Here is a 15,799-nt window from a genome sequence, read left to right as displayed (position 1 = left end):
GAATTATAGTCCTGTAAACTTAGCTTTAGTTTAGACGGAAATTGTACTTTTTGGTGATAGGAACATAGGGCTCAATCACTTTTCTCTCATTTATCAGAAAAACAGAAATCCCTAAAAAATATACAGTTACTGAATTGTCTAGGGTGCTATTGAACACTAACCAGTAGTTGTATGGAAATATCTGGTACAGTTCTATTGCAAATTAGATTTCTTTAGACATAGGCCTACCTCTTCTCTGATACAGTCAAATTCCGAATGGGGGAGAAGTGGCACAATAGCCTATAAGTTAAGAATGCTCACTCTGATGGTCATTATATTTGGAGAGGGAAATACCAGGTGGCTGCACTACATCACCAAATAGTCAGAATATGAGTAACTCAATACAATCAAGTGTTATAGTTCTAAATTGCAAGCCTCTAAAACATAGGTGTACATAGTAAAGGTTTTATTGAAACTGGAACCTTAATTCAAAGTACAGTATACAAATCATCAAATAATTCTGTGAGAGGTCAAGTATATAGATACTAGAATATAATGTTAAATGTCAGGTTCCTCAGAAACATTAGCGGACACATTTTGACATTCTGCACAGCAGGTGCAGAACTCTGTACAGGGAAGGCCAACAGAGAGGCACTGGCACTTTCCACTCTCTCCACCCTTTGCATCTTTGCAATACAAGTGAGTAATGTCTCTCAATTCTGTAGGTGCTGGGGGTTTTGTAAATAGCACTGGTTGAATGGCCCCATCTCTGACAATCCACCCCTCGCCAATAGGACTCCATAACAAGGGTTCGGGCTGTGACACCATATCGCTGTCTGAAACATTGCTCTTTGTACATGTTGTTGAAATGCATCCTCTGTTGGCGGCAGATTTTCCGAGGCGGCATCTGTTGTTCATGCAATTATGAACCTCAGTTCATCCAAGTTTGTGCACATCAGTCCAATTTCCTTTTTTCCATACAGTATAGCAGAAGCACAAATTATTTTGCGACTGGCAAAAACTCTTCCAAGCTGGCAGAGAGTCCACAATGGGCCAGATCTTTGAGCTCGCTGAGATGGGTCTTGAGTTTGGTGAATGCTGTTGTATTTCCTATTCTGTACAAACTAATTGTTGTGCCACAGCCAGTGAGTGCACGACATGCTGGTAGACATCATTGTAGTTGCCGCCCAGCTTCAGGACCATCTCCAACTAAACGGCCTCTTTGAGAAATTCCAGTCCGATTTCCGTTTCGCCCACAGCACTGAAACAGCTCTGGTCAGGGTCACAAATGACCTGCTGATGGCGGCTGAACCTGGTTCCCCATCTCTCCTCATCCTCCTTGATCTGACTGCAGCATTCGACACTGTCGGCCATAACATCCTCCTTCAGCGCCTCCAACACACCATCGGACTCTCTGACTCCGCCCTGAGCTGAGAGTACGTCTCCTTGGGAGGTGCGAGGTCCCAGACACACCCTGTCACCCGCGGTGTCCCTCAAGGGTCGGTCCTCGGGCCCACTCTGTTCACCTTGTACACTCTGCCCCTTGGCCGTGTCATCAGCCAGCATGGAATATCATTCCATTGCTACGCTGATGACACGCAGCTATATATAAAGACAGACCCTATCCCACATGCTTCCTCACTGTCACCATCATCATCACCGTTCCCATCAACATCCTTTAACACCTACATTGAGGAGATAAAGGCTTGGATGCAACAAAACTTCCTGCAGCTCAATAGCTCCAAAACAGAAGCTATTTTAGTTTAGTTGGCACACCAAACCAGGTCCAGTCATCCCCCATAACCCACATCACCTTTTCTAGCCAAAACATACCCCTCTCCACAGCAGTTACAAACCTGGGTGTAGGATTTGACCGACATCTGACCTTTGACACCCACATCAAACATCTGTGCAAAACCTCCTACTACCACCTCAGGAACATTGCAAAACTCCTGTCAGATGCTGAACAACTGGTCCATGCCTTTGTTCCCTCAAGGCTTGACTATTGTAATGCTCCTCCTCATCATTCGGTGGCCAGATAGTATTCCAAAAATGGCAGATTCTGCACATGGTGTCAATACCACGTCCAAGGCCTCAGCAAGGTGTTTGAAAATGCTTGTCCAGTATCCTTATACTTTTTTACAGTTTACAGTCTTAACGCTACGATCTTTCTCACTTTGTTCTAAACATTAACTGATTAAATGCAGTCTTGACTGTTTTTGAAAAAGGGAACTCGCTTTTTAATAATGACCAAGCATTTTGCAATAGGCCTTACTAATGGGCCAAAGGCTTTGATAAAGTTAAATTAATTTTCCTGCAACTACCTCACACACATAGGCTATTATCTTCTTTAGACTCACCTGTATGCATAATACATTCAGGTAAAACCCATGCTTTATAATAATAATAATAATAATAATAATAATAATAATAATAATAATAATAATAATAATAATAATAATAATAATACATTTTATTTCTAAAGCACCTTTCATTGCTCAAAGTAATCCCAAAGTGCTACAAGGGGCGTAATGATGCTTTATGCTGCAACAAAGTTTGTGACTCATCCAGGAGCCCTCCAGTGCTTTTACTTCCGGCTGAGCTGCAACAAGTTCATGCAGGTTTTTAGGGAGCATAGGAGGTTGTGTTATTTATCTTAAGGTGTAGATACAGAATCACATAAAGGGTGCACATAGCTGCAGCTGTATCCTAACTTGTGGCCTCGGGCGAAGTTAAATTTCCCTGGTCTGACCTCTTATGAGGCCTCACGTGTTTTTGCCCTTCAGATTATCCTTTCAGGGCCTGCAGGCGTCAGCATGTACGCACTGTCTCTTTCAGGCTTTCCGTCGAGATTAAAGTATTCATTTTGGACTTCATTGACCTTCAATAGGGTTGACGACTCGACGTCCTTGTCTGCTGACATTGTGTCTCTGCTCCCGATTGCTAATTGAATTCTAGTCCCTTCTTGTAAATTCTAGAGTCAACGATCATGTTTTTCTTTGTTTATCACCTTTTTAACTTTACATCACATGCATGTTCTTTTTTTAAATCCAAGTCTGATTTATCTCCCATTAAGGCATAGCCAATTTAAAGTATTAATATTTGGCCTATGCATCTACCAAGTTTCACACATTTTGAACATGATATAATGAATATTTTTGCCCACTTTTCTTGTGTTCTGTCAGTTCACAAACCTTCATTGGAGATAAAATTGGAGCTCACTGAGGAGACTATTAAAGAAATTATTTTTATATCAGCGTAAAAACGGAGAATACAATTGTACACATGATGACAAAAAGTCACACAGACACAATGAGCTCCACAAATGCATAATATCTAATAGCATCTAATAGACTAATGGCTCCCTTAAAGACCAGCGGAGGACTTTAATGTTGTTTTAAAGTGTAATTGGGCCCTCGGCAGAGGCCTTATTTATCACAGCAAGTGCTCAGAGACGCTTCAGAGAATCTTTCTTTCAAACGTCCCCATTAAGGCAAAGCTTCAGCAGCTTTACAACCGTAAGACCACCTGCAGACAGACAACAATAGGTGTGTCCCCCTCCTCCAATACACTAGAAAAATAGGTCTAACGACCTTCTTCTTTTGTCGTGCTTGTCACCACCGTGTGGGTCTCTGTGTGGGAGTGGGGGTGCCGAGTGAAAAGCATCAAGGGGGAATCAATTCCTGTTATAAAAAATATGACTTTACTTCATTTGACAGGGAATTCTTGGAGAGATCATTAAGCTGAAAACTGTTTGAGTTGGTTAGTTAGTTTCTTTTGGAATAACATTTAACAACAACACATATAATCATTTTTCATTTAGTTTACCACTGATTCTTACTTTTACTTTAAGTTACTTAAAGTAAAGTAAAGTTAAATTAAGTAAGACTTTGAACCCTGGACGTAGTACTTTCGCATACATCTGTTTATTTGTGTTATGGATTTGCTGTTTTGTCCAGAGTGACACTCTCAAGCAGTATCAGTTTACTCTTGTAGCTAAATGGCAGGAAAGTGAATAAAACTACATCCAAAGTTAACCTATTTCTTTCCAATTTATATTTACGCTTATACGCTTATGTGCTAAAAGTAGCCTAATACAATACTGGGAAATAATACAATAATGGAACCCTGTGTCTTCGTAGTTTTGTAGCTGTTTTGTGTATATATTTTTGTGTGTCTGTGAAGCTGTTTTTCATCTCCTTTAACGTTTTTCTGAAGTCATTTTGAGAATCTCAAAATACAGTCCACTCTTTCGACAAACTCCTCTCCAGGTAAACAATGGGTGCGTTTCAATTCCTTTTTAATCCAACCTACTGCAGGCAGCTCCTGACATGTTTAAATATCCACCCACTTGAAAGATTATAATTTGAGAGGAAAACTACTGTCCCGACCTCAGGGGTTTACAGGGAGATCATGCTGTTAACCCCTGGGTGTCCATTAACTGTTGCTGCAGCTCACATTCATGATGTGGTGATGCCTTCAGGATCCCAGCTGTAATTTAACAACTATTTTTAAATAATATTTAATAACTTTTTGTGGATAATTGTGTCTTTAAAATAACAGTTTGTGTTAACTATATTATCAGTCCAGGCAATTGTACGACTACAAGTTGTACTAATTGGTCTGTTGTGCCCCCTGCTGGTGTTTCTGAAAACCAATCTTACTATCCTTATAACAGAATGGTCATTGATGAATTGAGTTGAGAATGTGGCCTGATTTTAATGTGAAAGATATTTAACAGCACCTCAACTATCTATCTAAACTAATAGATTATTTATATGGTTGAATTTAATCTTTTAATGTGTAATACGATCGTAGATATTCTATCTGTTTTTGCAGTTTAAGCATGTTTTGGGGAAGAAACTCTAACAAACACAACATTAGCAGATTTATCTATCATTTATGAAAAATATTAGTTAATTGAAGCCCTAAAGTAAGTGCAGTGCACCTTTCTGTTGTTTGAGGTTTAGAAATACATTATTTGGGGAATAAAAAACATTATATATATTAAAATATTGTTTGGTAAAATATCATGGTATCAAAGGCCTTCAGTGACATGTGGTTAATATACAATGTTTGGATCAGTTATGGTTCTTAAAATTCAAATGAACAAACACCATTTAATTCAATAACAGACTCATAGATTAATGCTGAAACGTTTACAGGGGTCAGCATGCAAAAACAAACCCGCATATAATAACGTTTACATTCTCCATACATCAAAATGTTGTACATGCACACTGAGCGATTTCCTGATTTGGTTTAGTTATAATAATATTTGAAACAATGTTGGAACTTGATCTAATAATGGACACAGAGAAGATATACCAAACCTAAAACATCATACAGTATCTTACAGGAATAGTACAACGTTTTGCTTATTATTTGCGTTCTCGACGATAGAAGACTGATTCTAGATTGAATATGCTGCCACAGCCAGCTGCCGGTTAGCATAGCTTAGCATGGAGACAGGAACATCTTAATTTACAACACTGCAACTGTATGACACATACATCCTAAAAGTCAAACAAACAAAAGCATGAGTTCACCGTTCTGGACAGGGTGAGGGTTTGAATCCCGCCTGAGACCAGGAGGGACCCCGGTACTTGTTGGCAGTTGGCACTGATACAAAACAGCATCAGTGTACACTTAACTTCGCCTCTAGAAGTTAAAACACTTCTTCGCTAAGGCACCTGCAACACTTTAGCTGCAATTAATTAGTGCAACTGATGTAAAGCTGCACAATGATCAATTGTTGTATCGTATAATGTTGTTTTGTTTCTTAGAGCCTTTAAGAGGAGTGTAGTTTCCGCAAATATATGGAGATGCAAAACCGTTTGAAATCAACATCTGCACTCTGACATAAACAGTTTTGTCATCAATCAGTGATTCGACAGAAATATAATCATAATTCTTTCAAGGAAAAGGGGTACATTCACAGTTTTATGTTATGATAATTGTGTGGATTTGCTGTTTTTTTATTTGATATCATTTTAAACTGAGTCACTTGAAGGGGCATCAGAGAAATGCATTTTATTGGCCTTTTATGAACAGGCGCTGCAATAATTTTTTTAAAAGATTTTTAAAATAATGTACATCTATTTTGAAAATTGATTAATCATTTGAGTAATTTTTTAGGTTATATCCAAACATTCTGTTGTTTAGGGGTGTCACATTTGATTTATTTTAGTCGGCCTAACAATGTATTAAATGTAATACTTTTAGGAGTTTTAGGTTTTCTGGTCAGACAAAAAAAATCATGAAATCAACTCACATCTAGAAAATCTAGAAAAACATTTACTACTGATTATATATGGGATTTGATTTAAGAAAATTAAATAAAAATTGGCGAGTCAGTTGCAGTATTCTTTTCACTCTTAAAAGTCTTTTGATAAAAATAATGACAGATATGGCTAATAAATGCAGAATCTAATATTATAATTTTTTGAACAATTCAGCCTAAATATGATGTTCTTTTGTTTCTGTGTTTATGGTTTATGCAACACTTTTTGTGTGATTATATCTCAATAAAATAAACAGTTGGCTTCATCTGAAAACTGCACTGAAATGTCAAGTGGACATTTGCTGTCAAATACCCTGAACTCTAGCCTCGCCTTAATCCCATGTGATCAACACGGCTGTTGCTCTGCAGCATCCTACGTCTCAATGTGCGTCATAGAAGCAGCTTGGCTTTATCTCCCCGGTCTCCCCTCCCCCTGCTACCCGGTGAGGAATCTGAGCTGAGGTCAGTTTTCAGTGTTTCCCTCTGCTCAGATGTTGGGGTCTCCCTCCAGCTTGGTGAGGTCGGTTGCCGTCCCCATGAACATGCTGAGTCCTCGCTCCAGTCGGCTCTTCTTGTCCGTGAGGCGGAAGGCCTCCATGAACTCCTCGATGTCGATGCTGCCGTCCTGGTTGCTGTCGATGGTGACGGCCAGGTCCGAGATGGCTTCCTCCGTGATCTCCATCTTCAGGTAGACGCTCAGCAGCTTCCAGGTCTGCCGGAAGTCCTCCATGGTGATGAAGCCTGGGTGGAGGGAGGAAGTTAAAGATGCTGTGATAGAAACCGGCTGAGAGGGGGAAAAGTGTGCGCGGTGAGAGGAGGGGGAGGCCAGTAGATCAGTGGGCTAATCCTTGTCTAAACATAGCTACAGGTGGATAAACACTTTACAAAGCCTTCACACACTTCACACCTCCACTGAAGAACACGGTCTCTCATTGGATGGTCTGTGCATCAGAAAAGTCTTTGCATAATGGGTTAACCAACTTTTTATTTAATCGTTGGCCATATGGGACAATAGTTTTTTCTATATACATCATCCTATTTTCAGGAATTAATCATTAGTCCCATGTGCCCAAAGACCATGAAAATCTAAAAAGATCTATGTACTCAGAACTAGCTGAATATCAAAGATATGCACACATGTAGACTAAAATAATATTTTATATGAAAGCCTTTCCTCATTTAACCAGGCCCACCCCTCTCTACACGCAGATCAGGCAGACTGCGTGGGGCCTTATCTTTCGGAGGGGGCCTCGTCATTTGCGCAAATGTGGCGTAACTCATCTTATGCGCAAATGCGGTGCTACTATACACGCCACAGTTTGCCCGCTGCGAGGCTCCGGTGCTAACAGACCCTCTTCACACAACGTTGCGTGGGGCCACAAATTGGTCAGGGGCAGCCCTGCATTTAACTATTGCTAAAAGTTTGAAGTATTGTACAGTAAGATGCTCAGCCAAAATATTGTCTTACATGGCTTTTTTTGTATAATGTCAAATATAGTATTTGGGCACAAATAGTGCAACTTCTTTTCCAGTGATGAATAAATAGTTTTACCCGAGTTGTCCGTGTCTACGATTCTGAAGATGGTCTCCAAGGTGGAGCGGTGGCGATACAAAGTCTCAAGCAGACTCTGGTCAATATGCTGCAAGAAAGTTATTTAAACAGTATTTAAGTGTGTTTAAGTTAGAGTGGGTCTGAATCAACATATGCAAGCAGATATCAAATCAGACGGCATTTTTTCTGTGGCGTTCTGTCTCCAGCTCGGTAACTCACGTCCGCGTTGGCTCCTTTAATGGCGAGCTCGTTGAACCACTCGTAGTAGTCGATGGAGCTGTCGGCAGAACGACCGGTGACCAGCTGAGAACGCATTATCCTCCAGGGCAGGCCGAGGCGCATCACACTCTCCACCGCAGACGCCCAGTCGGCCAGACTGACACGACCTGAGGGAGGAGGAAATGTCATCCGTCACCTGATTTATCCAACAACAGTTTTCCAGTTAAGTCAATGGATGTTTGATTGTAGTCCTATCGTACGTTTATTATACCAAATCACAGCATGCATTCTGATGGTATTCTTTAAGGTCTTCTTGTGGTACTTTAAATGGATGTTGACCATTTTTAAATGGAGAACAACTTTTTTTTATCACCAAATCTGTATAACAAACTGTTGCCTCAACAACTCATTTTAAAACATGGGGTTGACCATCATAACCTTCCATTATAATGATCCAAGCCAAACATTTTCACAATATATTTCAATTGAATAATCCAACAGAATTCAGTTCCAAGCTTACACACTTCTACGTGTCATGTAGTGAGTGTGTGACTTTTTATTGCCACCTGAACGTCCCCTGTCGTTCAGAAGCTAAGTATTATTTCTAAGGACCAGAATAAAATGTAAAGCCATTAAAAATCATATTCTTTGAAAATTACACTAAATATTCCCCTGTAAACAAAACGTTCAAGTACATTTGAAGTGAAATAACTCAAACTGATGAGCTAAACTACATAAAAAACACATGATATGCTTATAATGTAGTTGAGAATGAAGAATAGCGAGTAAATCCCCAGACAACAAGTTTCTATGAAACTGTCAAACGTTCATGAATGGACTTTGGGTCAGCCCACAGTTTTGATCTGAATAGGGATAACAGTTGGGAGCTCATATTTCTCCCTAGCCACACATTGTCCTCAGAGAACTTAGAGTACACAATAGATCTTCAACACAATTAAATAACACCTGATCAGACTGCTGAAAAAAACACACACACACACAAACACACACACACACACACACACACACACACACACACACACACACACACACACACACACACACACACACACACACACACACACACACACACACACACACACACACACACACACACACACACACACACACACACACACACACACACACACACACACACACACACACACACACACACACACACACACACACACACACACACACACACACACACACACACACACACACACACACACACACACACACACACACACACACACACACACACACACACACACACACACACACACACACACACACACACACACACACCTTTGTTTTCACTGTCCAACTTTTTGAAGGCACAGATCAGGTCAGATTTATGTGCAAACAGCTGCTCCCGCAGGACTTTGTTGGCTGAGCGCTCGCTCCGCCCCGCACTGCAAACAAGACAACAACAAATAGAACACAGAAAAAGAATCAAAGGCTTGTTGTTAGTGTTACAGGAAATGTTCTGAAATGTTTATAGCCAAAAATTGATAAAATGCATAAATAATAAACCGATGACTCCCACTGTCTAGATGAAGACTTTCTGGAAGTGTTGTTGTACCTTTGTCTCACGCTGAGCTCTCTGATCATGCTGCTGGCCTGGTACTGAACTAAATAAGGCACAAGGTCTGGACCTAACTTCACGTAGGCCCCCCTGTTACTTCCCACATCGTAGTAGTTTGAAGCGGAGAACAGTGTGAGGACCTAGGTGAAATGAAAGAAAATTCTTTAGTTAATTCTGAAAACATTAGAGGGTCTTCGGGCTGTCAGAGTCTGAGCTCACCTTACGGTTGTGGCAGAACTCGTAACCTTCCTGTTTGCACTCGTGCGAGCGGATGATGAGCTGCAGGTTGTGTCTGTTCAGGAAGTCTTCAGTGACGTCGGGGCCCCAGTAGCAGCCCCCGCCCCGCACCTCGTTAGGCACGCAGCCGTCCTGAGCCATGGGGTCGCTCCACAGCAAGTCCAGGATCTGGAGGCACACAGGATGGACAGACGAGAGAGATTTAGATTAAAATCTTCAGATTTTTTGTGGGCAAAATGAAATACTGGTACACCTGAAAAGCAAAAATAATTGAATTGGAGAATTTCAGACCTTTCTAAAAAAAGGGACATAAAAAGGGAAAAGGAACCCTCAGAAATAGCAGTTGACAACACAAGGTCATGATAAGGAAAAACACATGTTTTCAAGCCAACATGGATAGAGCATCCTTAGAAAAAGGGAAATATAACATCTGCAAACTCCATCTGCTGAGCAAGATCATATGATCAAGTTCTCCACAACAGCTACTAACGGGCTCTGTGTTGATTTGATTGACTGTTCACTGGAATAGCAATTCTAAAATATCTTATTCTGAATTTCAACAATTAAATACCAGTTATTTCCAGCTGCTGTTACTCGTGTTTACAGCGGAAGGCGCTTTACAGGTCAGACAATTGACTGAATGAGTTACTCTGAGTTGTTTACAACGATGTACCAAAGTATCAGAGTCAAATGAGACCACTGACTTCTCCTGATTGTGCTTAAGGTTGTGACGGTGGTGAACACACTGCAGAGGGATTAATGATGCGCTGGATTACAGCACGTTAAAGCTCCACACAGGCAACAATCCTCAGCAGGCGAGTGTTGATCACTGATAGAGCGTCTGTCAGGCTGTGACTCAGGACTGACTAAGCCCTCGCAATCAAAATAACTTTTTTTTCTCATGACGTCACTAATTAAAAATCTAATTCGGGAAACTTTAGACCTGAGAAGAACACACAAGCCCAATACTCACGTAAAACCATTCATGAGTGTTGACCTTCTACTCAAACTGGGTTATGACTTAAGGTTCTCCTGGGAACAGAACAAAAGACCAAGGATGGTTGAGGATTGGAAGGTCGACCTAGCTTAGAAATGATGATGATGTTCGGCGATCTCAGTGGCCAATCTTTATTTGTTGAACTGGATACATTTTGCGATGTTGTTTTGTGTTTGGACTCAGACCAAGCTGATATACCCAGCTGCTGATTTGAGGAAGAAGCCACTGGCTGGACCCAACTCTGGCATGATGTAAGAGTGTAGAGTACAACCCGTCCCGAATGGAGGTTAATAACCAGATCCTCTGACATTCACACCTGTTTTCATATGAATACCCTCAGGTGTCACAGGTTTAAAAAAAAAAAAAAAAAACTCAATGTGTAATTCCATGCTATCAGATTCGCAATACGTGTGAGCAAAATAGGCCTAAGTAAATGTTTAAATTAAACCTGAAGTACATACATTTATTTAAATAGATTTATATTGAAGGGAAAATGAAGAATAGGTAGGATTTACCTAAAACATGTATAGACTCTTTTGCTGTGTTTGGGACATTTCTTGACATCAAGCTGTAGGAGATCATAAGCACAAATCTAACAGTGTCTACAAAACAAAGCGAGTCTGGGGCTGGCTTTCACCTGCTGCATGTACTTAACAATGGGGGATTTAATACGTTTAAAACAAATCAGAATTATGTATTTTGTAAGTATCTGAGCAAAGCCCTCACTAGTCGTTCTTCACCTGTTTCCACTCGTCTTCGCTGCTGATAGACTCGCAGGACTGAGAAGTGTCATTTTCTGGTCCTAAGGGGCCCGGGAGCCTCTTGTGGATCTCCACGTCCTCCACCGTGTTCGCTCTGAGCCGGTCTGAGAAGTCCTGCAGCGAGCGGTTCTGGAAGCAGTCTTTGGTCAGAGTTCTGGGAAACGTGAGGGAGGGTCTGCGCTGCAACACCTTGTTGGTGGACCCCGCCTCCTCGTCCGAGTCGATGGACATCCCCGCTACGCTCTGGTGTCTCTTCTTCGGAGGCCTCAGAGCCGAGTTGTACTGGAACAAAAACAGAGCAGGAATTTCAATGGCTTTCAGGATAATTGATAAAACATTTAAAATGAACATGCCTATGTTCGAGGCTCACATTGTGTCTGTCCACCCTGGCGAGGACGCTGAGATCGGTGGTGTTGGAGATCCCTCCGTGGATAACCAGCACCTTCTGGTCTATTACAGTCGCTAACGGCAACCAGCTGAAAATCTTCTGCAGCAGCTTCAGGATCCGTTTACCGTGCATCTGAGGACGAACAGGAATTAAATTCCCCATCCCTTCTTTATTCTTCAGTTTTAGAGCCATAGTGTATCTTATAGCCCGAGTTAAGTTTGTACTCTTTAGGATTACATTTTACTCAATCATTTCACCTGATTTGAATTCCCACACTTTGACAGCAAAAATCTTTAGGAAATGCCAAATGTCCTGCTTGTTTGAGGATGACATGGCGCTGCTTTGACATTTAACCTGTTCATTCACTTTTTCTGCCATCATACACAAAACACCAAGCCCATATTCTGTTTATTTTTTATGAAATGATTAGAATGATTTTATTTGTCTTTTATTGTTGTGGTTGAACTTTTATTTTTGATATATTTGCCATCTAATAATTCAGCTTTATCTGTTTTGGACTTAAATAAATAGGGTTGGAGGGGGGGGAATTAATTGCAACCACAACTTGTAATCTAAAACAACATCAACAAGTTGAATTAATAAATAATAACAATAACCCCCAGTACTGGTCCCACATCCAAACTTGTATTTGTATTGATTTCAAATACATTAAGATAAGAAAAATTTATGCAGAAAATGTCAATATTTAACATTGACATTTGAACGTCTTTCTTGATACGGATCACTTATTTTGCATCGCCTGTCCAGTACTTTCTAACTTTGTTCTATGAATTTGTCTTGTCATGATGCTGTTGTTGTCTTTATCTGATCTGTGTTTGTAGGACATAAGTTTACAATTGTAGTACAACGCGCACATTTCTACTTTATGTTCTTTATCTTTTATTAAAGTATAGAAAATAAAGTATTTGTATTCTTATTGATTAATACATTTGGTCCGGGTATGGCTCCAGTTAAAAGGTATTTTTCCAGATTGTGAGCTTAATACGTGTTTATAATTGTATCCAAACAAAGGACAGTAGCCTGAAACTTTTGGGACATCTGGGGATTCCCTTGTGGATCTTTGACGTCAGACAGTCAACTTTAAAGACGTCAAATCCTCTCAGCCGCGAGGAGGAGGGTCCCTTTTTATATTAGGAAGGACTCTGGCCCGTATCAAGCTTTACTTAGTGTGTAGGCGCAGACGGGATTACTAAATAAGCAGGGGTTGGAGTTTACCAAACATGTGTATGGAAAGTTTGTATGGTGCTAACAACTTACCCTGTATTTAGACAACACCTCCTTTGTGAAGCCGTACCTACGTCAGCCAGAGACACAAGATGAGTTAGAAACTGATTTTAGGCTTCATCCCTCCCCCAGTTAGACAAGGTTTCACCTCAGGTTGACAATGTGGTCCTCGTGGTTTCCTCTGTTGAGGTACACTTCACTTGGATAGACGAGCAGGAATGAAAACAGGATGATGAGGATCTCTATGGAGTCTTTGCCGCGGTCTACAAAGTCTCCGTTAAACAGATACGGCTTCTCCAAGGACGGCATGTCGTTCTGTGATGTAAACAAATGAAGCCATCAAGAGTGAGTCATTCTGTAATCTCAAAGTAAACACATTACAGGCCACAGCACTGATCCTGGTTCACTGACTCAATGATTTCTAAATATAGAATAATGCAGCATGTTGCAGCTTGACAGTAAAATCATAATTGATTTAACGATGAGCTGATAGCGTTTTGAAAATGGTTAATCATTCAAGTTTCATTTTAGTAATAAAATCTGTTTTTCTCAATTGCATATCATGAAAATAAAAATAAACGAGGTTTGCTCAGACAAAACAAGACATTTGAAGACACCTTAGTGTTGTTGAATATTTATTTTACACATGATATATAAATACTCACTCAATCATTTCAATTGAAATAATAAAAAATAATTAATTTACTTGCAACCTGATAACTACTATCGAGCCCTGGAGTACAGAAGGAGCTTTTGGAGGTTTTAATAACAGTAGAGGACTTCAATCAAATATTTCTTTCTATAGATGCCTCTTTTTAAAATTAAATAATTATAGCTCATGAGAAAAAAATGTTTTCACGTCAGCTATTCTATCAGTTTTAGATTTTAGAAGAGAAAATCTGTACCTTGTAGAAAATCAGCAGCAGGTCTTCCAGTTGTCCATGCAAATCTCCTGTAATGAAGAGGATATATGTTGATGAGTAAATAACAACAAACATAAACAAACTGCCTACATTACAGTCAGAAAGTGCTTCACAACAGAGAAGCAGTTTTTTTTCAGAGCAATTTTCTTGATTAGTCTAAAACTCCAAAAGATTCAGTTAGCGATCTAGACGCTGGAATCCGATCACTTTAAAGTTAGTAAAATAATGAACTGATCAAATCTCACCACAAATAGTGATTTCTTTGCTGTGGCAGGTGGAGATACGGTTGATATTTGGCAATAGCCGAAGCTGTTTCCACGTTTCAAGCAGTAGCTCGAGGACGTAGCGCGAGTGCAGCTGCTACTGGGAGAGAGACTTATTAGCAAAAAGGTTTTAGACACATGGACAGGTAAGATCACAGCAGTGATATTTTGATTCATAGGTCTGAGCTTTAGGCATTTTTTATAGCACAGCATGTGAAAAAACAACAATAAACAAATGATATATTTTTTTAAAGATTGCTTTTCTGCCGACTAAACAACAAGTTAAGAAGGAAAATGTCATAATGATAACATGCCAATGAAGATACAGATGTTTTTTCTTTTTTGATATATATATATATAATTAATACCAAGAAATACTTGTTAAGGAAAAAGCAGACTCCTTCTTAAATGAATAAACATGATTGTAGTGGTCAATTGACACACCTTAGCATTTTTCTACAGAATAATGTCTGTTGTGGATCTGAGACTGTCCAAAAACCTTGCAAACCTGTCAGATTTCTTTAAAACTTCAAAATGTTAAATGCTGGTCATGTTATTTCGGGTCCAGTGAAACACAAGAAGTAGACTCCATCATGTGCAGTGATACAAAACCAGTGAGTCTGTACATGAACTGTGACAGAGGTAAATGTAAAGTGGAGGTGTGCACCTACCTTCTTGTTCCTGAAGGCCTCCACCAGCCCCACCGCCTGCTCCACCGTCAGAGGGAAGGTGAGGTGGGGTCCTGAGTAAAGATCTGGCACCTCGATGTTTTTGTAGCAGAAGTACCTCTCCCACTCTGCATCCCGACAGACCTCATTCTCTCTGAAGATGTGCGAGATCAAATTCCCTGGAAGCAAGGACAAGAGTACAGTTTAAAGTCAGGGATTCAGGAAATGCTCGTGAAATAAACTGTCTGTTGAAATGTCAAAGCTTACGCTCATTGCTTGCAGGTGTGAAATTGTCCATCAGGTAGCCGAGGAAGTTATAAAGCTACAAGTGGAGGAGACGTGAAAGTTAAGATCTTATGTTCATTCTTACTATTTAGAGACATATACAGGACCATCCCTGTTGTTTCTCACCTTTATCTGAGCCTGTTCTCCAGAGTATTCGATTGACTGGAAGATGTGCCAGGTGTATCTCCGCCTCATCTCTTTGCGGGCGACAAACTGACGGTACCATCGCTGAATCAGGACGGCAGATTTAATAGCTGAAACGACGACAAAAGATGATCAGAAAATATTCAAATGATAGAATTGTTCACAACATGCTATTGCTTTTCCAACATTTAGTTAATAATCGTTCTTTGTATCCTTCTTATTAGGAGATACATTTAAAAGAAAGTTCTGGTTCAGTTATGACTT

The 15,799-nt window shown here is 40.2% G+C and overlaps 1 protein-coding gene across 14 annotated transcripts in view; it reads right to left on the bottom strand.

Moving 5' to 3' along the window:
- Window positions 1–5,079: 5,079 nt before the first annotated feature.
- The window catches only part of ppef2a (protein phosphatase with EF-hand domain 2a), a 14,468-nt gene continuing 3,748 nt past the window's right edge, over window positions 5,080–15,799 (bottom strand). For 13 of the 14 annotated variants that reach the window (XM_079688508.1, XM_079688509.1, XM_079688506.1 and 10 more), the window contains 15 exons: window positions 15,518–15,645; window positions 15,374–15,428; window positions 15,110–15,285; window positions 14,421–14,535; window positions 14,158–14,204; window positions 13,401–13,567; window positions 13,286–13,322; window positions 11,990–12,139; window positions 11,599–11,901; window positions 9,844–10,029; window positions 9,622–9,764; window positions 9,345–9,451; window positions 8,034–8,200; window positions 7,815–7,902; window positions 5,080–7,003 (listed from right to left, as the gene is read on the bottom strand). In XM_079688508.1, coding sequence (XP_079544634.1) covers window positions 6,750–7,003; window positions 7,815–7,902; window positions 8,034–8,200; window positions 9,345–9,451; window positions 9,622–9,764; window positions 9,844–10,029; window positions 11,599–11,901; window positions 11,990–12,139; window positions 13,286–13,322; window positions 13,401–13,567; window positions 14,158–14,204; window positions 14,421–14,535; window positions 15,110–15,285; window positions 15,374–15,428; window positions 15,518–15,645 — 2,123 coding nt within the window. In that variant the 3' untranslated portion in view covers window positions 5,080–6,749. The remainder of the gene's footprint in view (window positions 7,004–7,814; window positions 7,903–8,033; window positions 8,201–9,344; window positions 9,452–9,621; window positions 9,765–9,843; window positions 10,030–11,598; window positions 11,902–11,989; window positions 12,140–13,285; window positions 13,323–13,400; window positions 13,568–14,157; window positions 14,205–14,420; window positions 14,536–15,109; window positions 15,286–15,373; window positions 15,429–15,517; window positions 15,646–15,799) is intronic. The other variant, XM_079688501.1, reaches the window with a different exon arrangement.

Source organism: Notothenia rossii (assembly GCF_949606895.1).
Source record: "Notothenia rossii genome assembly, chromosome: 6".
In the NCBI taxonomy this organism is placed as follows: domain Eukaryota; kingdom Metazoa; phylum Chordata; class Actinopteri; order Perciformes; family Nototheniidae; genus Notothenia; species Notothenia rossii.
This window is presented reverse-complemented; position numbering and strand designations above follow the sequence as displayed.